The 23,787-nt window shown below is 37.3% G+C and overlaps 2 protein-coding genes across 5 annotated transcripts; one reads left to right on the plus strand and one right to left on the minus strand.

Moving 5' to 3' along the window:
- The first annotated feature begins 933 nt into the window (after positions 1-933).
- LOC101744850 (mucin-2) lies at positions 934-16,998 on the plus strand. Of its 4 annotated transcripts, XM_062671844.1 has the most exons (10): positions 934-1,287; positions 1,358-1,476; positions 1,752-2,775; positions 4,447-5,241; positions 6,950-7,110; positions 7,705-7,842; positions 9,259-9,505; positions 10,880-11,136; positions 13,182-13,364; positions 14,159-16,998. In XM_062671844.1, the coding sequence occupies exons 3-10, from the start codon at positions 1,917-1,919 to the stop codon at positions 14,243-14,245; spliced, it is 2,727 nt and encodes a 908-aa protein (XP_062527828.1). In that variant the 5' UTR covers positions 934-1,287; positions 1,358-1,476; positions 1,752-1,916; the 3' UTR covers positions 14,246-16,998. The 4 variants fall into 4 exon arrangements, with proteins under 4 accessions (XP_062527828.1, XP_012547295.1, XP_021204836.1 ...); XM_012691841.4 differs by having other exon boundaries at positions 934-1,476; XM_038014751.2 differs by having other exon boundaries at positions 960-1,287; positions 1,752-5,241.
- A 2,148-nt stretch (positions 16,999-19,146) lies between these two features.
- LOC693083 (glycosyl-phosphatidyl-inositol-anchored protein) lies at positions 19,147-23,787 on the minus strand (the record flags this gene model as incomplete). The annotated part of the gene is given in 4 exon segments (NM_001046836.1): positions 19,147-20,693; positions 21,071-21,237; positions 21,448-21,630; positions 23,569-23,787. Coding segments are annotated over 4 exon segments (1,848 nt in total). The 3' UTR covers positions 19,147-19,315.

Here is a 23,787-nt window from a genome sequence, read left to right on the forward strand (position 1 = left end):
ATACAAATAGTTAATTAAACAAAAAATGAGTAATTTCGAAAGAGAACAAACGTATTTTATATAAGAACAATCGAAAATGAATATTTACGAGTAATTAAGGACGAAAAAATATTAAAAATTGCAATCGAGGGGCTAACTTTTAGATATATTTTTAATATTTTTTTTAAAATAAATAAATGGGGAACAAACAATTATTAACAGTGAACAATCAAGAACAAATGATGAACAAACGAATTAATAGAAAATAAGTAGAAAACAGGAAAAAAAAATTTTTTTGAGGGGCTAACTTCATTCACCTGTCATGTATAAATTGTGATCATAGACAATTAGAAAAGTCAGAGTAATACTTATTTTAAATTTCGTGCTACCCTTAAAAATGACACTTCTAAAGCTGTCATGTAAATCATGCTATAATTACTAAACTTAAGACACTTTTTACCTGGAGTGCGAGTTTCATTGCTTCTCGTTGAATTTTAATAGATTTTCATACAATACAAAGCTTCGGCCTTTATTACTAAAAACAAGGGTGAATAGACTATGTTCCCATTGCCTGTCAAATGGACGAATCAAGTAGAATTTAAAAAACCTATTTACCTACAAATAGTAGACGCTACAAAAAAAATTATTTAATCATTACGGTACATATTGTCGAATGCTTGCATTACAGACACAGAGCCAAATTTTTGTAATAGTAACTTCTGAAACATTGTTAAATACTGCCCTGGCTAAATCTTTTCATCTTCGATAATTTACGATAAATCCACACGCTTGTCTACGAAGTTAGGGTTGTCGGTTTGAAGTCAGAAGACAAAAATATCTATTTAAATAACGATTTCATCACTATTATCGTCTCAAATTCGTATTGAAAATTAAACTTTTGCTAACGTTTTTTAAATCAACGTCACATCACATCATGTACGGTACCTATATATTGGTGGTTATACATGCATTGTTGTAATCTCACTATACCGGATTTAATTTACAATAATGTTTTATTATTATGATTTAATCTTAAATTATCCTTTCACAAATTTCTTCAGTTTTTAATACATTTTTAGTTAAATTTGAGAAATCCAAAGTTATAGATGGCGCTGAGTCGTTTGTTGTGCGGTTGTTGGTTCGTTCGACCGACTGGGGCGACTAGAGGCGACAGATATTCGACAAGTAAGATGGCGGCGATTAATGTGAAAGGCGAAACGTTGTACTAAAATAACTTGTAAATAAAGTAAACCGTACGTTACAATACAAAAACTATCACCAACAGTAATGAGAAGTCATGCTACACATGTGTGTATAAACTTACTTGTGGATTATAGTGTATAAATTCAAATTTGAGTGGCTTTTCATTTCACAATAGACAAAACCCGTCGCAACGAGCACTCATCAAATACTCGAGGCCATATTTATGATGTTATCTGGCGAGTGAGCGTCCTCGGAGAGCACATTTATAAATGATTGCAGAAAACGGAGGCAATGGTATGTTTATCCTTTTACCCATACAATTATAAAAGCCCAATTGTTTGAACTAATGTCCTGTATTGTTCAACTCATTGACGCTTCGATGGCGATGCCGCGGATTATATATTTTTGTCAATTCGTTGATTATTTCCTAATATAGGTATCAAAAAGAAAACAAAATAGCTTACAATTAGATTATTAGACCTTGACAGCATTTTTGTTGGATTTCCGGAAATATTACATCCCGCATGTTATTGTTGTTTTGGTCCTAATGAAATTAACTTTCTTTCCAGGGCCATTATTTATATATATGAACAGAAATCAGTTGGACAGGAGCTCAAGTGCATAAGTTTCGTAATAGTAAACACAACTGATTGTTTACTGCAAATTATGGATGAAAGTGTGGACTACTATTGACATTTTACATACATTGATAAAAACACAACACGGAGGTGGTAATGGATCCAGTGGGACCATGGTCAGCATATGCGTCATACAACCGATTAGCAGGGGTCCAAGCTGGTGCTGCAAGTGGGGACTTTCATCACCACCTTGCAAGCGGTGGATCAGGATTAGGCAGCCAGTCAGTCCCATCAACAACGAGTCAATTACTACTCCAGGCAGCACACACAACAGCTTCATTAGCAGGCCAACTTGGTTCATCAACTGCATCACCTTTCAATCCTGGAGGATTTTTATCTCCACCATCTGTAGGATATGATGCAATGTTTTCACCTCTTTTTCATCATGCCAATCCAAAACCGGCCCATTACAGTTCTTCATTACAAGCACAACATCGGCAAGTTATAGCCCAAGCTCAAGCCGCTGTTGCCTCTAAACAATCTTCAGTTGAATCTGAACTTTCTTCGTTGAGAGAGAATTACTCACATCAGACACTTGCTGCACAGGGTGCATCGTTTTTTGACCAATCCTCAACCCCAGGAAGCACTACGGGATTGAGTTGGCAAGGAAACAATCAACTTCCAAGTCCGTTTGGAATATTACCACATGAAAGTGTAGTGCCTTCATCACCTAGCCCTGCAACAACAAAGGCATCTTCAACTTATGAGAATTTTAATGCACACTTTGCTGCAGCACAAACAATCAATAATCATCTCAATTCACAAATTTCTAGTACTGGTAAACAAGCAAATAGGTCAGGATCACCAGCAACTGCAACAAAACAGCCAGCAACATCAACACCATCATCAACGTTTTTCCAATCTCCGACTACATTTGGAAATCAGACTGATAATTCATATAGTACAAGCAGTGCTAAAAGTGGTCAACTATCATCACAGCAGGATTATGCTGGAAGTAAGTCCTATTCAAGTTCTGCAAGTTCAACTGTCCATTCTCAACAATCGTGTATAGTGTCAACTCCACCTATAAGTTCTTCTCCTACACCACCTAGTAAAGACTATAGACCCACATCTAGCACCACTCCCAGGCCTTCAACCACTATTTACAACTCCCAGCCTCCTAAGACAAGCGAAAAAACATCTAGACATATTTCAAGTACTGGAAGCAGTAGTTTTGTTTCTCCAACTTCAAAGCCACCACAAGTTCAAACTAAAGCACAAAGCAAAATATATCCAGAAATAAATAATGATCAAAGAAAAAGTTGTGAATCTAGTGAAAAAAGTCAACCCCAGTCATCACCAATTAGTTATTCGATAATGGATGCACCAGGTAGATTAAATTATAATGGCAGCACTGGCAGTTCATCAAAATCTAGTAGAATAAGTAATTCTCAATATTCATCTACACAAAGTTCAAGCTTTAGACATTATCAGAGTGGAAATAATGTTGAATCAGATTATCATGTTAGAGCTAAAAGTAGTTCTAGTACTGATACTGGGTATTCTAGTAGTAGTTCTCAGAATGGTCCAGATTGTGGTGTGGTAGTTGCCAGAAGGCAAAGCCCATCACATGCACCACCACAATCGTCTCCAATAGGTCATGGATCTAGTCCTGCTTATCCCATGTACCATAGTCCTATGAACTCTATCAACTCACCACAACCACATAATGATCACTATAATAAACTTGCTCCCCGATCTCCATTGGATGCGTCGGTTGCGCGCCCTCCTTCACAGAATAGTCAAGTTGCATATCCTTCAGTCATTACAAGAGCTTTAGGTATAGAACAAAATAAAACATACACAGAAAATCGTTATGACAGAAATTCAAGTTCTGGTCAGGGTTGTTGGGAAAATGAACGTCAAACTTCTAGAAAGTATTCAAGCAGTAGTAATAGTTATAACAATACAGATAGCAATAATACTCCCAGTGAAGAAACAAGTAACCAATCCCAAAATCAACCTTCAAGTAGGAATCTAAATGATAAACATTATTTTGATAGCAATAATGTGGCTTTACAAGACTTGTCTAGTTGTAGAGGAGATCCAATGAGTATAGTAAAAAATTTGCAAAACTTACAACAAAGTTGTCAGTTGCAAGATGTCAAAGCTACAAAAACTCAAACTCCTACAACAATTACGACATCAAAATCATCTGTGCAACGAAGAAAAAGTGCTGATAAAGTAATACATCCAAATGTTAATGAATTATCTAATGCTGTGATGGCAGATTATTTAGCTAATCGAATTCCCCCTCCAGCACACAGCTCTACTACAAATCAACAGCAAAATGGTAGTTATTTCGATTTCGAAAGATGGAATCTCCCTCCTCCTCCTCCTAAAATGTTTCCTGGAGCTTCAGCATTTGGATCCCATGCTACTAATTTCGCAAATCAACATCAAGCATTAGCAATGCCCCATGGACATGCTCTGACATATTTCCCACCTTTTCATCTAGGTCCTCACCCTGAATTCCAGTCCTCAGTGGAGTTAACACCATTATCGTCTTTTAGCGAAACTCCACCTTCGGCTTCCTCGTCATCTTTTTCGACGCCAGAAACACGTGAAGAGGAACAGCCTAAGGTGGTAGTGCCTAATATAGAGGAAGAACTTGGTTTCCTTGCAGAACAACGAGCAAATACTACATCGTCGGTAGCACCCTCTTCACAGCAGCAGACCATAAACAGCACTTCACAAGACGCTACTTCGAAAATAATGGAAAAAAAATTCAGCGTTCCGGTCACGGGTCCTGGCTCAGGCTTCATGGCTTCTTATTTAAAATTTTTGCAAGGAGAACGCGATACTTCTCCCCCTCCGGCAGGAAGAGGCGCCAGGAAATCTACGTGGTCAAGAACAAATACAAATAGCAACACTAGTAATAAACCATATGGTCAGAATGACCTTACTAAAAGTCCATGTGATTCCAGTGTCACACAACACAGTGCTAATGGTGCAATGCCGTCTTCAAATGTAATAAATACAGGCATGTCATTAGGCAATCAAGTAATGAGCTCTTCTGCTAGTATGAGCACAACCGGTTTGTTAGGTGCTAACCAGGTACATAGTGGGTCATCAAATCTTCTGAACTCACAAGGAAAGGGAGTTGAGTTAGATGATCCTCGTTATTACAATTTAAATAAAGATCGGAAACGTAAATACGATGGAACTGAAGAATCCGCTTATGATGCGGAAGAGGAAGCCCGCAGGTTAAATAAGCCGGTGCTAAATGTACCTAGTACGCCTTTAAATGACAAAGCAAAGAAGGGTCGAACTACGCCGTTAAATAAGCCGACTCCTTCAGCCGTAGTGGCGCCTCAGCCGGCCGCGCCCAAGAAGCCACGACCGCCTGCGCCGCCGCCCGTGGCCGCGCTGCATCCTGCGCCACAACAACAATACTATTATCAGCATCAACCTGACGAAGGTGCGTTCAATTTATTAGATTTTCACTTGAGAAGTAGAGCGCGATGGTGAAGAGCTAGCCCTGAAGCTTGTATGACAGGAGCAAGCTAACTGCCGTTCGGCAGAATGCCGTGAAAACTTGTTACATTTTAACTGTGATAATGTAAATCTATAATAGATGAAATCTATGATTATTGAATTGTAAATATAGTTATTTTTTTGTGACAAATTATGTGATCTACTTATCTAAAATAGTCATCGATGTTTTAGGGTTAGTTTGTAACAAGATTTCACTCAATATGTTGTTGATGACACATTGCTAGTGCCATTTATTGTAAATTGTAATATTTGTGACTCTTGTCATACTCGCTACTGAAGGGGTGCTACCATAAATAATTCCAAAATGTGGTATATATTTTTTTATGGGACTCATACCAGTGAATGTCTGTTGTACATATAAAATGTATTGTATTTACAGTATTTGAGTTAGTCAGTACTTACAATAGTGTATGCATATATTTAGCTGAAAGTGATTTTATACTATAAGGAGGATATTAATTGCATAATAATTGACAGCTATAAAAGTAAGTGCGAGATAATGTATTAGTAGGCCGTGTCCTGAGCATAAGTTTTTGTATTTCTATTTAATTGTTATTTGTTTATGCACAATTCTCAATATTTTATGTAAATAATTTTGTAAAATAGGAGAAAACCTAAAATAAACACAAGTATATTACTGACGACGTGTTAAATAATTTAATAATATGTAATTATTCCTGGTAGCACCCCATGCATCGCCAAATAGGGATAACATGTACCAGCTGTAACTTGATTTGAATTTTTAAATGTTTTTGTTGTCATATATTGTAAAATCTTATTTTAGTACATGTTATCACCAAAACGACTCGCCTTGTCGGTCTAGTCGTAATTTGGCTATCCCCTTCCTTCACATCCCTTGTCCTCTTACTCAATTACATTGCAGATATTTGAAACACAAAACTCATGCTGGATGCAAGGAACCGTTCTCGAAAACGATAACAGGTGATAGATTCTGATTCCTGGCAAACAAAAAAATAACAAAAAAATGCATTTTTTTTCTTGTACTCCCTCACTCTCTCTCACTCGCTTAAAAGTCAACTGACACTCGTGGCCCCTGCACTCACGTGACATGTTCACCATCTGTCTCAGTTCTGATTGATGGCGGTTTTACAAATAATAAACTTTCTAGAATAAGTACGTATTTAAACATGGTCTAGCAAATTAAAATTATTTTTCGTTTATAGAAAGATACTATATCATATTCGAGAACGGTTACTTTACATCCATTTACAATAAAATTACTATTTTGTTAATGAGTTTTTATCTTCGAGAAGTGACTGATACCTAGTTGCACTTCTGTGAAATACGCGTAATGTTTTCAGTAATACAGTTGATACATATTACGCGATGAGAGTTGTAGAAATTACATTTTTTTGTGTCTTCAGTTTGTGGCTATAAAGACCTGCAGATTGTTGTAAAACAGTAAGTTTTAAATGTAATCAATTATCAGAAGTTTCATGGCGCATTGTAATAAACTTTGGTTTATTTTGAAATGACATAAATGAGTCATATATACTTCCAAAAATGCGAAAATAATGCTTGTCTCCAGTGGAATTCCCTAACCATACACAAGGTAATAATACACAGACGTAATGAAATTAATGGTTTCATTGAAATTGATGATATTTCAGTGTCTAGCCACGGAAGTAATTTGGCCTATGGAATTTATGGTGCAACCGACAGTGACAGTGCAAATAGAAAATTACAACAAATGAATAAGTCTCATCAACAAGTGACGTCCACAACGGGTCAGATGGACGGCACGAGGCCATTGGAGGAAATGCCGTATCAGGTAATGGACTGTCAAATTCGTTTTGTTCTCAATGAGGGGTGCCTGAGAATCAATTGGAAGTAAGTGGTTAATGTCTTTAAATTGTGTTGTAACAAATACATCAATTTCGTGTTAGGTGACATTGGAAAAATATCCCAAACGTATGTGTAGCATACGAGGTTTTATTACAGATTCCCTTGCAACCTAGTATAAGTATAAGAAAATGGGTAGAATATAACAGGGTAAGATATATATAAACACCAGCTTTTGCCCGCGACTTCGTCCGCGTGGAGTAGTTACCTTGGCATAATGCTAAACTTTAGAAATAATTTTTCAAATCAGACCAGTAGTTCCTGAGATTAGCGCGTTCAACCAAACAAACAGACTCTTCAGCTTTATAATATTAGTATAGATAGGCCCCAAGCCCTAAATACCAAATGACAATTTAATAAAGTCTTTAATAGATTAAGACACACTTTAATAGACCAAGAGGCTTTAATAAAGATGCTGACTTTGACCGGTCAACGAACTCTGCTCTATCATACAGCAGTCATAGGCATTAACCACTAGACTAACGGGGCGAGGAAATCAATAAAACGATAACATTAATTCCAGTCTGGTGAATTCGTCGCGTTAAAAACTGATTTAAATGATATGTGGCCGGCGATTTGGAGGGTCGACGGTAAAACCCTGTTACAAAAATATGAACCATTTGAAGAAAACGGAAAAGTTTTATATCGCAATATATCAACGGTAAGTTTTGAATAAAAAATAAATGAAGTCATTTATTATTGGATATTTTTTAATATTGGACAGCAGAATTTTAAGATTTTTTTAATGTTTGAAACGTCACTGGTGGCCCAGAGGCCTTTCCAGTTTTACCAGGGCAGGTGGGCGAGCAAGGACTCAGCCAGGAGGGATGGAATTTGCTAACAGCTACCCGAACGCCTCCAAAGGACACCTAACAACTCAAGAGTAACTGTTTCGCGAATGAATCTACTACCGGATCGGAATCGTAACCCGCTGAGAAGATCCGGCGAGAAACTCAGCGGGCTGATGTTTAGGTTAGGTTGTACCTCGAACTCTTTGCCGAGTTCGACGAGCAAAGTTACCGGGATCCCTACTCCTAGTGTTAGAGGTAAAGGTGTCTAATGCAAGGGTTATTGGATCAGATGGTCGTCGTCGTGGCCTAACAGATAAGACGTCCGATGCATTCGTGTTGAGCGATGCGCCGGTGTTCGAATCGCAGGCGGGTACCAATTTTTGTAATGAAATACGTACTCAACAAATGTTCACGATTGACTTCCACGGTGAAGGAATAACATCGTGTAATAAAAATGAAACCCGCAAAATTATAATTTGCGTAATTACTGGTAGTAGGACCTCTCGTGAGTCCGCGCGGGTGGGTACCACCACCCTGTCTATTTCAGCCGTGAAGCAGTAATGCGTTTCGGTTTGAAGGGTGAGGCAGCCGTTGTAACTATACTTGAGACCTTAGAACTTATATCTCAAGGTGGGTGATGCTATGGGCTCCAGTAACCACTTAACACCAGGTGGGCTGTGAGCTCGTCCACTCATCTAGCAATAAAATAAAAAAAGATGGATCCGTAAGGACGTGTCTAGGGCGACGAAGGTAAATGGCTCATGCGTGATCAGTATTCGGGGAGTAGTCAGCGGCGGCAACGATAAGGCGATCATCATGACGCATAGCCTTATTAAAGTAACGTTCCGACGCTAACTTCATGTGTTTGCGGATCGGTTCGAGGTTCAGGTCGTCGTGTAGTTCGACGTTCCTCACGAACCACGGAGCCCCGACGGCTAACCTATCTAGGGCACTTTGAGGTCTGAACAACTCTTTGCAAAGAATCCTTTTATACAGATTTGTATGCAGTTTTTTTTGCCCTTGTCATGTAAACTCGACTAGTAAATTAAACTATAAAACTTAGGCAAATGAATTAAAGGAATCTTCCTATCTAATCTAATCTTTAAAATAGTCCCACAAACATCTATAATAATTAGTAATAGCAATCTATAAAGTTATAATTATGGATATCTGACATAGTCCTAAACTTTTTATATTGCTTAGGTAGCTAAATAAGCTCAATAGGTACTTACACTATATAAGATTCAATATAAGAATACTACTCAATTAATTTTTATTTATTTTAGTACACAGTGTGGAACCCAGAAAACAAGAAATTGTATACCCAAGTACCAGTAAAAGTAAGATCACAGACACATCTAGAAACAACTGTAGAATTAATAAGAAGTGAAATGCCATTCGACGATTGCAATTTCATAGAGAAAAGAATGTTGGAAACGCAAATGTATCAAGAGAACTTCGAAGTTTACATCCAAACTTTAATTTCTCATGCCCTGGATCCGAATTTTTTAACAGAGATATTCCAAGAACAAGGTAATCATCACTGTAAACTTAATATATTGACATGTGCAGTTATGTCCGATGTGACGAAATGAATTGTTAGTCTTAATAATGGCCCTATTCTTTAACTTGCTTAGGTTATCGTCTCTCAAAATGTGGTTGCAAAAAGTTAAGAAATGCACTCATAAGAACCTTTTTTTTTTTGAAGACTTTGTACAGATAAATTTTGATCTCGTCTGTGGGTCGTGACAAATCGCTTTGAGATTGACCAATTTGGAGTGCCGCGACACTAAAAACGATTTTGAAAATGGTGGTTTAACATAACCCCAGGATCAAAATACCGTAGCTGCACTATTACACATGCTTTATTTATATAGTGCTTTGAGGTATTGTTTGAGATGATCCAATCATCTCCTTTTTACCACGGCACCGCCCGCTGCTGGAGCAGTGTACACCCATACTAACCAGAACCATTGCGTTCATCCACAATGCGTTTCCAGAAATGTTTTCTACCGTGTACCATACTGCTTTGGAATGAATTCCAACTACAACAATTTCCTCCATGGTGCTTCCTAACATTATAACACGTTTTTCTTTAAATGAGGCTTGCAGAGAGTACTCAGCGGTACGCAGTAGTTTGACTATGCCAGGTGGGCTGTATGCACGTCAGCCTACAAAGTCAATAAAAAAAATATTACTGGTATTTTACTACTGGCTAACTGCCTCATCTCTTCCAAATGGTCTTAGAAAGTCATGATTTTTTTATTGCTTAGATGGGTGGACGAGCTCACAGCCCACCTGGCATAGTCACAGGTGTTAAGTGGTTACTGGAGCCCATAGATATCTACGATGTAAATGCACCACCCACCTTGAGATATAAGTTCTAAGGTCTCAAGTATAATTATAACGGCTGCCTCACCCTTCAAATCGAAACGAATTACTGCTTCACGGCAGAAACAGGCAGAGTGGTGGTACTTACTCGTGCGGACTCACAAGAGGTCCTATCACCAGTAAAAACAAGTATGTAGCTACTAGAGCGACACTCAAAGCACAATAATATGTAGTGTCTTCAAATTACTATTCCGGGCAGAAAAGGAACCGAAGTTGACTTAGGTTTCATGCTCATATCGACGCTTGAAAGGCAAACGTGACTAAGCGACAATGCGTGAACTTTACAGTAGACTAATTTAAAGTTGAAATACCTGAAAAAAATTATTTTAACGAATCTAGCTGTAGGATTGAAATGATTTTAATAGACCTAGAAATGTATTTTTTTTGCGCATCGAATATGGTTATTGCCTATCATTTATGTACAAAGCAGCTATTGTCGCTTAGTCACGTTCGCCTTTCGAGCGTCGATATGTTCAGATTTGTAGACTATTTAATTTTGTATTTAAAACGTTTCAGATGAGTACTTCCTGTCGAACGTGAAGACAGTGGACGAGGTGACGGAGAGCATGCGCGCGCGGGTGTCGGGCGCGGCGAGCGGGCGGGCGCTGGACGCGGCGCTGGCCACGTGGCCCAACCTCAGCGTCACGGCCGGCGCCGGCTCGTGCCGCGCGTGCGCTCGCCCCGCCGTCGCCACGCTGCTGCTCTTCGGACAGCCCTACAACCCCGCTACGCTAGACCCCGTCCAGCCCGACGCCAGACTCGCTTACGAGAAGGTGACCTCTCTAACTGATCACTGCCCTGTCATTGACGATCAACGCTAACCCGCCAACCGAATGGTAGTTTTACGTCTACAGTAGATTGGGGGGAATAGAGACTAGAGTTAGAAATGGGACAAATCTGGGATGTCACAATACTTCTTTTAAGAATATTAAATAGTTTATTTTAGTCATCAAAATTTTGTAACTCATTAATGATATTAAAAAAAAGAGTGCGTGTACTTACTTATGTACGCGCGTAAGAAGTTATACTTTATTTTTATTAAATTTATATCTTTTTTTTATTTAAATTTTAATCAATTTGAAAAAAATCAATTAAACAACATCCTCAAGCACGCATATTGGCACATCCCTTTTCTTGACATCGTATAAATTCGGTAATTCTCGGTACGGTTCGGAAAGTTCACCTGCGATTATATTCAGACTCGCTAAGTTACGTCGGTCGTATTGTAATGAGCGATTTAGTGGGCAACTTCGTAAAATTTCAATCTCATCAATTTTTCATAACGCGCCTAAAGAAGTATAACTTCAAAAAGTTAGGTACTCACCTAACAACTAAATAGTGCCAGCCCTATCGAAAAACTATTGTTCCCATAAGTAACCTGATTCACCCCAAAGCCAAGGTGAATCGGGTCAAGCTAGTTTTTTTAGTTTTTTTGTATATTTTGTAATGAATTATGTATAATAATAACGCATCGTATATAAAAATTTAAGCCTCCGGAACCGTTTTAATCTCAATTTTATTGGTATTACCCTAAGAAAAACCATTGAAAATTTGTGTTGGATTTGGAAAGAGCCCCGATTCCTCCCACTCTACGGTACATAACAAAAGAAAATTACGCATTCTGTCAATAGCGTTTACAAATTGACTTATAAGTCAGTTCACATTTGCATATAAACTGAAACTGCAGTAATTATATGGAACAGTGACATCAAATTGCACATACATTACAAATGTAATTATACAGTTTGCTTAATCTTTTGCAGCAAATAATATGATATGTGTGTGTGTGTAAATGCTTGATATGGGATACCATATAATATATTTTTTCTCCTACCTACGCCCAAAGTTCGGTTTTCGTCCCGCTGTACAGGGAAGAAAGTGTAACTTTTTCTCCCTGGGTAAAAGTGCGTATGCGCGTTAATGTCTAAAATTCTCCGCCATTGTTGTGCTCGGGTAATTTGCAATATGATATTTGGTGTAAAAGTGAAATAAACAAAGGTCAATAAAATTTAATAGTGAAGTATTAAACAAAGATGAGTTCATCAGACAGTTCTTATTTAATTAGTAGTAGTTTATTTAAAAATTAAAAAACAGTTAAAGGCCCGCCCCCTGCCCCCGCCAGGGCATCACCCCTGGACCCCACCGGGGCTTCGCCCCTGGACCCCGGCTCGGTACTCCACGAACTTTCGGCCTGGTAGGAGAAAAAATAGTATGTGCACCGCGGGAAAAATATTGGACAGTTCCTCCCACGTGTTTGGCAAATTTTACACGCGGGAGGAAATGTCCCAACTTTTCTCCTTTGCTGCACAATGTACTATTAAGGGCGGAATTCTTATTGGATCCGTTCTGATATGCCCTGATCCGAAGACACAGTCATATATTATCTCTGAGATGAAAACCAATCTCACATACGCGTTATCCGTAACACGATTGAATCTTGACAATTTTTGATGATATCAATTGTCAGATTTAAATGAGACTGACTGGCTTGAAAATTCTATTTGGACAGATTTAGTCCACATATTAGAAACACCTGGTGGTAGGACCTCTTGTGAGTCCCCACGGGTAGGTACCACGCCTATTTCTGCCGTGAAGCAGTAATGCGTTTCGGTTTGAAGGATGGGGCAGCCGTTGTAACTACATATACTGAGACCTTAGAACTCATATCTCAAGGTGGGTGGCGGCATTTACGTTGTAGATGTCTATGGGCTCTGGTAACCATTTAACGCCATGTGGGCTGTGAGCTCGTCCACCCATCTATGCTAAAAATAAATAAAAACACCTAATTAGAATATATGTTCTGTTTCATGTATTTCAGGAATTCCTTGTATGTGCCACGTGCTGCGGCAGAGTACAGCTGTATTCGAGGATATCCCATCAAAAGTATTTAATGTATGTAGAATGTAGTAAACGAGTGGCTGAAAAACGAATGCAAAACCCCAGTAAGGACACGACGGTTATATTAAACGAACTCTTGGCGGATGAAGCTTGGCTCTCACAGGTAAATTATAACTAATATTGATAAAAACCTTATAATCAGCATTACAATCAACTTAAAGTAATATAATGATTAACAGACTTAAATTTAGATCAACATCATTAATCAACTGTGTGAAATTTTATACTGTTGATGGATCTTGAGAGAAGGTTCTTGACAAAGTACCTAAAGTACTACGACCTACTTGATGTCAAGTGGCAACCGAAGTCCATAGACATAACGTAAATGCTAGCTTGACGGCCGACTGACTATTCAGACTGCAACACGGCTGAAACAACAGTGCTGTCGATCCGAGCCGACTAATTAGTTCTTACCGCTACTTTAATGTCAGAACTATAATGTAAGTATGTAATGTAAATATTCATAGTTACGTTACTGACGCAATTGTTACACAATTAACTCATCTTTATTATATTTATTTGCTTTTAAATATATATAATAAAGATATATATGAGAAGCCGAAAACCGAAGCAAAAGGAAGCTGAGGGTACAAAGAGCCACGAAGGGCTTTCAAGGACACGATCTTCAGCAATGAAGTATTCGACTAAGAAGAGAAGAGATTATATTTATATTGTATTGACAGTCCATATTACACTAATAGATCACTCTTATATTCCGATTGATTTCTTGTTCTACAAGGCCACTTATTAATAATAAAAATTTACTCGTGTGTGATTTAATCAAGACAAAGCATACGAAATTAACAAATAAAACAACTCTTCAAAAGTCTATTAAGGACTGGATACATACCTGAATTAACAATAGTTCCGTAATTGTGAAATATTTTATATTTTCAGTTATTCCGGGACGTAAGGCATTCGTGGGCTGAGGCGGAATCCTGGGAACGTAAAATGAGACACGCGATGTCCCGACAAATGATATAACACTAATAATATGGTCGATACAGGTGACCGGTTAAACTATAAGGACAATTTGGAATTCGGTTTGATATTGTGACAATACATACAAAAATGTATGTAACCAAATTTGAGTTTACTAAAAAGTTTAGCATTTATTATGGTTCTCAAATGACCTGGAGCAGGTTTTTATAATTTTATACCAGTAACATATTGTCAAATGAGTATGGATGGTATTAATCGTTTAAATTGTGATGTGTTTAGTTAATTTTAAACACTCTTAGTGCCAATCTTTGATAATTTTAGCGTTGGTTTTTTTTCCCTCTCATTTCATAAGAAAGTTCATGTATTCGATTTTTTTTAAAAAGCGCCTTTTGTAATATACAAAATTTTTTAACAATGAATTATCAGCAAAGGAAGGGTGTGTAGGGCCAAATCTGAAACTACAAGAATTAGCGAAAATTTTTCAAAAAACATTTTGGTAAAAATTAAACACATTTTTTTAATCTATTGCTTTGTCGGTTATTGTATTGAATATTATATAAAAGAAACATGCAATCCAAAACGGCTGAATTAAATCATTCTAATTCACGATTCTATGAATATTAACAATGACTTTTTAGAACAATTTAAATAATTACTCGCATGATCATTTAAAATGTCAATCAAATTGAGTTATCTTCGTTATGTTTAGTGATACCCCTAAACATATTTCGCTCTCTTGTAGTTACAGGGTCACCCACCGTTTACCCTTAGAAAAATATCTCCTGTGTACAGGGTGTAAGATTACCGTTCTCGAAGCCGACCGGGGATTTATTTTACTGCTTTACATACGTATGCGAGAAATGATATAAATTTACAGGTAAGCATTTATGCTTGTCGCTTTAGTAAATTCTTATTAAATGAATCTGTAATATAACGCGAAGGCAGCTGTCAGACGCTCCCCAAATCCCTGGGCTCGACCAGGGACCGAGTTACAAACTTTCATTGGTACCATAGATTCGGGGAAATCGGGACCCTTTCCAAATCCAAAACAAATTTTCAATGGTTTTTCTTAGGGTAATACCAATTGATATTAAAATGGTTCCGGAGGCTTAAATTTTTATATACATCATCATCATCATCATCTTAGGCCTTACAGCCCAGGGTGGGCCTTAGCCTGGTCCAATATGTCTCTCCAGACTGCTCTGTTCAGGGCTTTCTCCTTCCAGTTCTTGACGCCGATATTTTTGAGGTCGCGCTCCACGCCATCCAACCATCGGAGTTTGGGTCTGCAACGACTTCTGCGGCCCTCTGGTTTGCCATAGAGCAATTGTCTCGGCATTCTGGTACTCTCCATTCGAACCACATGTCCTGCCCATCGTAGGCGTCCAATCTTTATAGTTGTTATGATGTTAGGATCTTTGTAAACATCATACAACTCGTGGTTATAGCGCGTCCTCCATATCTCGTTTTCCTACACAGCACCGAATATCCGTCTTAGAATCTTACGCTCGAACACAAGTAGACGGTTCTCATCTTTTTTGCTGAGTACCCATGTCTCTGAGCCATAAATAAGAATTTTTATATACGATGCGTTATTATACATAGTTCATTACAAAATATACACAAAAGCTGAAAAAATTAGTTTGACTCAATTTACCTTGGCTTTGGGGTGAATCAGGTTACGTATGGGCACAATAGTTTTTCGATAGGGCTGGCACTATTTAGTTGTTAGGTAGGTACCTTACTTTAGGTAATTAACTTTTAATACCTTTAATGAGTTACAAAACTTTGATGACTAAATTAAACTATTTAATATTCTTAAACACTAAATAAAAGTCATTTTCAGTTCAACAAAGTTAAATCTAACAACTAAACAAAAGTATGGTGACATCCCAGATTTGTTCCTATTCTAACTCTATTCTCTATTCCCCCCAATCTACTGTACATTGCGTACAGTGCCAAAACACCAGAAAAACATTTTTTCAATCGCAATTTGTGTTACGGTGTTAATAATCACTGTCTTCATTTTTAGAGAATTGTTTTCTTACACCTGGTATGAAAGTAACTTTTAATTTTTTTTATGGAACAAATGTAACCTTGCCGAATTTATTAAGCGCTGACGTGATTTATAAAAACAAATGAGAATTGTTTTATCTAAAGTTAATGGCACAGGAGTGGCAAAAATCTCACATTATATTACTTTTAGGTTCTAGAATAATTTGCGAAATCGGGGCAATAATGTAATTAAACATATTTCTTAAGTCTCCAACTCTACATCACTAGGAACAGCAAAAAGAAAATAAATGGAAGTAAAGCGACTAATGAACAATTAATTTTATACTCGTCGGTCTAAACTTTCCAATATAATATGGGGCAATCTGTTGCTGTGATAAGTAATTTGTTACTTTGATATATATTAAAATCAGTGTAACATTCCGAATATAAGTCTATAATTTCACTTTTGTTTTGTTAATTGGCAGTCTGCCCTTATAAATGAACAAATGCGACGATATTATATTTCTACTATAGTTAAGTAGAGTGTAAGGAGATATTTTGTATAATTGCATTAGGTTGTATAGGTTACTACAAAATTTTAGTTTATTTTTATTTTAAGAAAGTATAGTGTTAAGTTGCGTTGTAAAATAATAGATTCTGTCTGGTAAAGTTTACAAAATTTAACTTTATTTATTTTGTTCAGGATTCAACAGATCTATTCGTTTTAATCCTCTTTTTTGTTATAAGTTAAAACGTACATAACAAATGGAAATTTATCAAATAAAATATTGTACTACATATTTATGGTCTATTTCATTTATTTCGGTGTTTATTGATTCTAGGATTTAACTGGAAGAGGTGTGAATATTTGCAATGGAGTAGATTTCGGGATCGTAACAATAAATCCAGGGTTTCTTAAACTATAGAGATGACAAACATAGCATCTCTATCAATTCTTACCAACTAATTTATGCGACATCATTTTTGAGCTTCACCCAAATTTTAGAGTATTCGTCTAACACAATGCTCACTAATGCCCAAACTTGGTGGTGGTGGCGCACTTACTTTGTAGATGTCTATGGGCTCTAGTAACCACTTAACACCAGGTGGGCTGTGAGCTCGTCCACTCATCTTAGCAATAAAAATAAATACAAAAAAGTCCCAATTCGCCCGTGCGATGCAATTATGCCGGCGTTGAAACCCCGCAGGCTGGTACCTACCATTCTTTCTAAGGAAATGGGAACCTGCAATTAACACATCTCACGAAGGAATAAAATCGTGTATAATCGTTTAATCTATTCAATGATTTGCAAGCGAAGTAAATTGTACCTTTGTAATAAGGTGACACTCTACAAAACTTGCATAGGCCCCGTGTCATGACCTATACAAGTGTAGGGTTCGCTCACGCAGCCCGCACTAATGTGAAACCCCTTCAAATCATTCAATACTGTTCTTGCAGGATAGCCGTCGAAGTACCGTGGTTCGGAAGGAACGTGGATCTCCATAGTGACATGGAGCTGGTCTCCATTAGTAAGTATCTTCAGTCGGCATCAGTGCGCCATTACGAGAAAGCGGCACGACAGAAAAATCCTCTTGTCGTAGCCGATGGTAACTACATATCAGTGGTACGTTTATCATTCGATAAACGGTCGACGTCGCCCTAAACACGTCATTTCGGATCCGGCCAATTCAGTAACGGTGCTTTTAGGTACCTCAAGCTCCGGTCACCGTTCTCATCTAAGCCCTCGCTTGCGACGAAGGGTTCGGCGAGTAAATTAATCCACAGACACAATCCACTGAGTTTCTCGCCGGATCTTCTCAGTGGGTCGCGTTTCCGATCCGTTAGTAGATTCTGCGAGGCACTGATCTTGCTAGGGCTAACGTTAGCAACGTCCACAGGTTAGGGTCCCGAAAGCTCACCTACTCGTCCGGTGAATAACATGACCCCTCGAGGTCACTAGAATGGATAGCAAAAAAATCATGTGGCCCTAAAGGATAAAACGGCCGATCTATGTTCTTGTATCGAGCGATACGCCTATGCTGGTAGTAAAATATCCGAGGTCAGGTACCAGTTTTTTTAACTCGTGTTCGCAAACGGCTTCCACGATGAGGAAATGACCATAGATAATACACATAAATTAGCGGAATGACGTCTTGTAACTAATGTATCCAAAAATATTTGTATTTCTGCTGCAAAGGAGTAATGCGACTAAAAGGGTAGGAAGGCCGTTTTACTGTGCAATTAAGAATTAGACTTCATCGCTCAAGATGAGTGACAGTATTCACATTGCGTTCCGGTATCTGTTTAACATCCGGCCCTGAGATCTTTTTAGTGTCTCTCTAATAAATATTGAACTCAACTAGACACTACCTGAATGCCTACGCTTCAAACTGACACGCATGATGTAAAATATTACACAATACAGCTGAGGTTAAGAAATAAAATAAAATAGTTAAGATTTTACACAATACTTTTAATTTTCTTGCACACAGCTTCTATTGGAAACATTTCAAATAAAAATAAAAAAAGAATAGAAATTAGCTTTTTTTATGTTCACTGGTATTACATGCTGATAGTTTTCATAAAAAAAGGAAAATAGAGAACGAATATTATAATCTAATGAAATTAAGATTAGTTTAGGCATATTTTGGATAATTTATATGAGATAAAAACGATATTTGGAAATATTAGCAATTTGGAGTTGTGTGCACAGTTCCTGTACTTAAAATTATCACGAGGATGAGGCACACACGAGGTATTTGACGCCTAAAAGGCTTTTCTTGCATTACCTCGAATCACGACACTTACGTGACACAATTTATATTACAAGAATCTAGAATTACGTAACTTAATAATCGCATATTATTATTATTAATTATTATACATCTAAATTCAAGTAAACTTATTTTTATTTAGTTTCAAGTTTTAACATTTTTCTTTTTTTTTTATTAATTTTTTATTGTTTTTTTAACATAATCTCTCGTTATTTGTTACCACAGCGCGTTGTTGCCGGTGAAATCTGCCTTCACTAATGATTTAGTCCATCAGAATTTCGAAGACGATTATTGATTGAGCCATAAAATGTGGCATACCAATGCATTGGTGTGTTCACTTAACTATTCAGCATTATCGGATCTCCTTGTGTAGTGTTGAGCGCGGGGAGGCCGAGACGCACCGCGTGTTGCTCCTCGAGGAGCTCCTCTACCGCGTCCCTTGTATCCTCCCTGGAAGCCGTTGCCTTCTCCATACCGCTCACGACCGTTCTCGGCGTGATGTGCACCTTCTGACACGTCACCGTTGCCATAATATCCGTCGCCACCGGTACGGTTCGCATGCCTATTTTGGTAGCCGTCATATTGTCTGTTTTGAAATCCTTCCCTGTTCGATCTGTTTTGGTAATCACCACCTTGTCGGCCCCGATAGCCGTCACCGCCTTGACGATTAGGGAAAGCGCCTCGGCCGCGATGACCGTTCGGTGCGCCTCGGCCGCCGCGACCGAAACGTCTGTATCGACTCTGGGAGTCTCCCTTACGGTCGCCACCGTTCTCTAACTCTGGACTCGGTCCATCTTTTCTGCAATCGTCTTCTTTATCGGTCACGGGCGAAACCGGCGAAGTATCTTCTTGCAGAACGGGCGTAACAGAGGCGTGTACCAGAGTCGCGACGAGAGCGGGTTGCATTGTGTGATGTACGGGCTGAGGTGGAGGGGCGGCGTGCGTGACAGGCGGCAGCGGGGGCGGTAGATTGGCGGGCAGAGGACCGTGCGGGTGCGTAGGTACGGGCGGCATGGGCACGGGTGCCGGTGCAAACCCTGCATGCTCTGGATGCGGTGGAAAATGAGGCTGAGGCGGCATGGGCATGCTGCCAGGTTCCGGGACTCTACCCCCGGGTAATTGTACATAATGTTGATTGGTAAAAGTCTGAGTTGGGATAGGTCCAGGTGGCGATACTTGATTAGGAATCGCGGGCGGTTGTGGTGTGCCTACCGGACTGTCAATTTCAGACTCTTGTAAAAAGAAAAAGTTTTGAGAGCCTATAACTTCTGTGATGGGTCTTTGTTGAGGATACTGTTGTGCAAAGTAGGCATGTTCTACTTCTTGTAACGTTATCGGCGGCAATGGACGTAGAGGATAACCAGGTGCAGGAACAACTGCCGGTGCAGGAGGTACAGGCAGAGGGCCAGTAGGTGGAAATGCAGGACCAACTGGCATATCTACTTCTGGTTCATGTTCACCTTGTTCATGCACCTCTTCTTCTACTGGAACATGACTTTCTTCTACTTCTGCGATTGCACCATCTACAGTTTTATCAAAGTATCCACATTCATGAACTGTTGATACAATCTCCTTAATTCGTAGGTATGTGGTGCCTAACACTTCTTTAGGTTTTCCATCAATTATGGAGTAGAGGTGTTCTGCAGCTCTTGTTATTTGAAGGTGAAAACCAGATTGTCCTTCTTCATTTAATTCATGCTTAGGGGTCACCTCAGGGTATCTGAAATATTATTTTAGATAAATACCTATTGTTTTAGTAAAGTAACTTTCGAGATTGCTTGCACAATATAAGTTATATAAGTTATAATACCAAATTTTAACAACTTCCAACTTCAACAAAAAAAAAAGAATTATACAAACAGACAGTTCAATATTTATGTAAATTGAGGCAATAACTACTGGTCTGATCTTGTTAAATTTAAATTGAACACACAATCATCTGCTTTTAAATAAATAAAAATTATGAAAGTCAGTTCACCTAGAAAAAAATTTGAAGTAACACATGAAAAAATGGTCCAATTGAGAATCTCCTTTTTTTTGAAGTCAGTTAAGTAAATCTGTAAAACAACAATATTTAGAACTAAGAATTGTACTCACAAATCATCCAAAATTTTTAAATCATCCTCAGTTAATTTAGCAGCACCATTTGTTCCATTTATGAAATCAGTCCTTGCATCTGCACTACCCATTTGCATAAGGCAATCCAGAATAAGTAAAACTTCTTTTATTTTGTTGGTCTCTGCTGCATAACGAACCCAGGCTTCCTAAATTTAAAACAGAACTGTTAAAAACTTTCAAGAAGAACGATTATGCTTTTAAATGAGGTTGGAATAAAAAAAATGTCTTTTGGAATATGATATTTGATGGTAGTAAAACGAATCCTCTCTCTCTTATGTATAGTTGCTGACTGTAGTACTTTCTTAGAAATAGTTTAGAATGGAGGTTTACAAAAATGAGCAACTTTATGAAGTTACCTTTTTAGCTTGTTTTTTTGCCTCACGCTCTGAAGAGATTGCTATAGCAGTAACTTGCTTTGAGAGATCTCTTGCAAATTCAAGGGTTTGGGCAACTTCATCATATTTAGCAACTGCAACTTTTTGATCAGAATTTAGCTCTTTTCCAGCTTTCTGCAGGTCACGATATGATGTTAGTTTACTCTGAAACAATAAAGTAATTTATTTTTTTCATCAGTGACAATAATGATCATGACATCACATTAGTGATTATAATGGTTGATAGAAAAACTGCTGCTATAATTTTAAAAAATTTAGCTGATTTCAAGTACTTTATGCATTTAATAGAGCATATTATGAGGATAATTTAAAGTACGTAATATATAACTGTAGATCAAACTAATATTTATTCATGTATATATTACAACATATACATTTATCTCTGGTTGCCATGATACAGTGATCCCAATTTGGAGCTACATGACCATGTGTGGTTTGTCCCCTGTTACATATTTATTCATTAACTTTGTAAAAGATTTTGTTCCTTTTTCTGGAAGTCAATTGATGAAATAAAATGTGAGGTACTTAATTACTTTAAATATTGTAAACTGCCCAAAACTGAAATCATAGGATAAATCATTGAGTTCACTGGTGTATATGTATGTCTTGAAAGCTAGTTCTTTCATTGTATTATCAAGTGTTAAGCTTGTAAAAAAAAACTTTGTAAACCCTGATATTTATCTTGAAAATTCTCCAATATTGGTGTACATAAGAAACCAAGAAACAACAATGTTGCTGACTCTTTTAGTTATCATGATAAAAATAATGTATACTTTAACTACAGTGTAGAAAAATTTATGTCTATTGAAGAAAAAAGTTTTCCTTACATATATGGATAGCCCCAAATACTCATTCTCAGTACAGGTAAACTGCCTATAATATGGTAGATGCATTCCTAAAAATTCCCATATTATATGAGATTAGAAGCAAGTACATACAAAAAGGAGAATATTTTTTTCTGAATCAAACATCTCAACTATGCCTGTATGTATTTTATTTTATGTAATATACATAAAAATAAGCAGTAATATTTCAGATTGTGTATTCATAGTGCATAACTTAATTGTCTAAATAATTTTAAACAAAAAATTTGTTATCATGTTGTAGAGATACAGTGTTATAAGGTTACCTGTATTCTTTAACCATTTGTATTTGACTATATTATACTAGATATAGGTTAAGTATAGGTATACATAGTTTTGTTGAATAATTTAACTATAAAATTAACAGGTACCACCAATATTATTGCACTTTGGGTATTCATGAAAGGTATTAACATAATAGGAGTGAACAACTGGATTTATTAAGAATAAGTTACTTAAAATTTTCAGTAATAAATCATCTTTAGCACAACAAAATGAAAAATAATCTTTAGCACAACAAAATGAAAAATACCAAACTAAAGTAATCAAACATTATTTATTGAAAATTCTCTAAAGAAATTTTGGTTTGAATTAAGCTGGACGTATAATTTATTGTTTGGAAGTGATTTTTGCAAATAAAAAAATAAGAAAAGAGAAGTAATAAAACAGACAATATAATATCACAATTTATAGGTGATTTATTATATTAATGTAGTTTGCTGTCATAGCAATAGAAGTCTAGCAATTCTATCCATATCTCATCTACAAAACAGTTTGTCACAGGGCCTAACCTGTAAATTCACTATGGACTCGTTTTAACAACAAAAGATACTACACAAGCTAGAACATATAAACACTAAAATACTTTAGTCCTAAATTAAATTTTTTTTAATAGCAAAGCTAATGTTTTCGCTTTAACATAACTAATTACATTTACTAAAAGAACTACTGAAATAAATATAGAGACAATAAAAAAATTACTCCCAAAAATAACAGGGCGTCATGGTTCTCATCGTCAACTTTGCGAAGCACATGTGTAAAATGGCGTCAAGAGAGTATTTGAATGAATTTAGCAAACAATTAAGGAATAAGCTTATGGAACGAATTTAAATAAAGGTCAAAACACGAAATTAAGGCAAGTTTTAAGAACGATTGAACACTCGACTAACACCGGAACATTAAACATTTTGTTGATATCGTTTACATTGTATTTACTTACCTTGCGTTTTTCCAAATTACGAATTTTATGCTCAATAATCGTCATAATTTGTCGAATTGGTGTATCCTTATCCTCCGAAGAGGCCGGCTTTTCAGATTTTGCATTAGCAGCTGAAGGCATCCTTCACAGGCAACAACTTTTCTTGGATTGCGTCGTGGGTTAGAAGATAGAGATAGAAATTTCTATCTGTCACTCCCAGCAAAAGGACGCAAGTCGTAA

Source organism: Bombyx mori, chromosome 13 (assembly GCF_030269925.1).
Source record: "Bombyx mori chromosome 13, ASM3026992v2".
Taxonomy (NCBI): domain Eukaryota; kingdom Metazoa; phylum Arthropoda; class Insecta; order Lepidoptera; family Bombycidae; genus Bombyx; species Bombyx mori.

Excerpts from the sequence above, each read along its gene's own strand:
- LOC101744850 (XM_021349161.3), top strand. The coding sequence starts at position 1,917 with ATGGATCCAGTGGGACCATGGTCAGCATATGCGTCATACAACCGATTA. Across the intron at positions 9,506-10,879 it reads AGAGATATTCCAAGAACAAG|ATGAGTACTTCCTGTCGAAC; the intron begins GTAATCATCACT and ends AAAACGTTTCAG. Across the intron at positions 11,137-13,181 it reads CCAGACTCGCTTACGAGAAG|GAATTCCTTGTATGTGCCAC; the intron begins GTGACCTCTCTA and ends CATGTATTTCAG.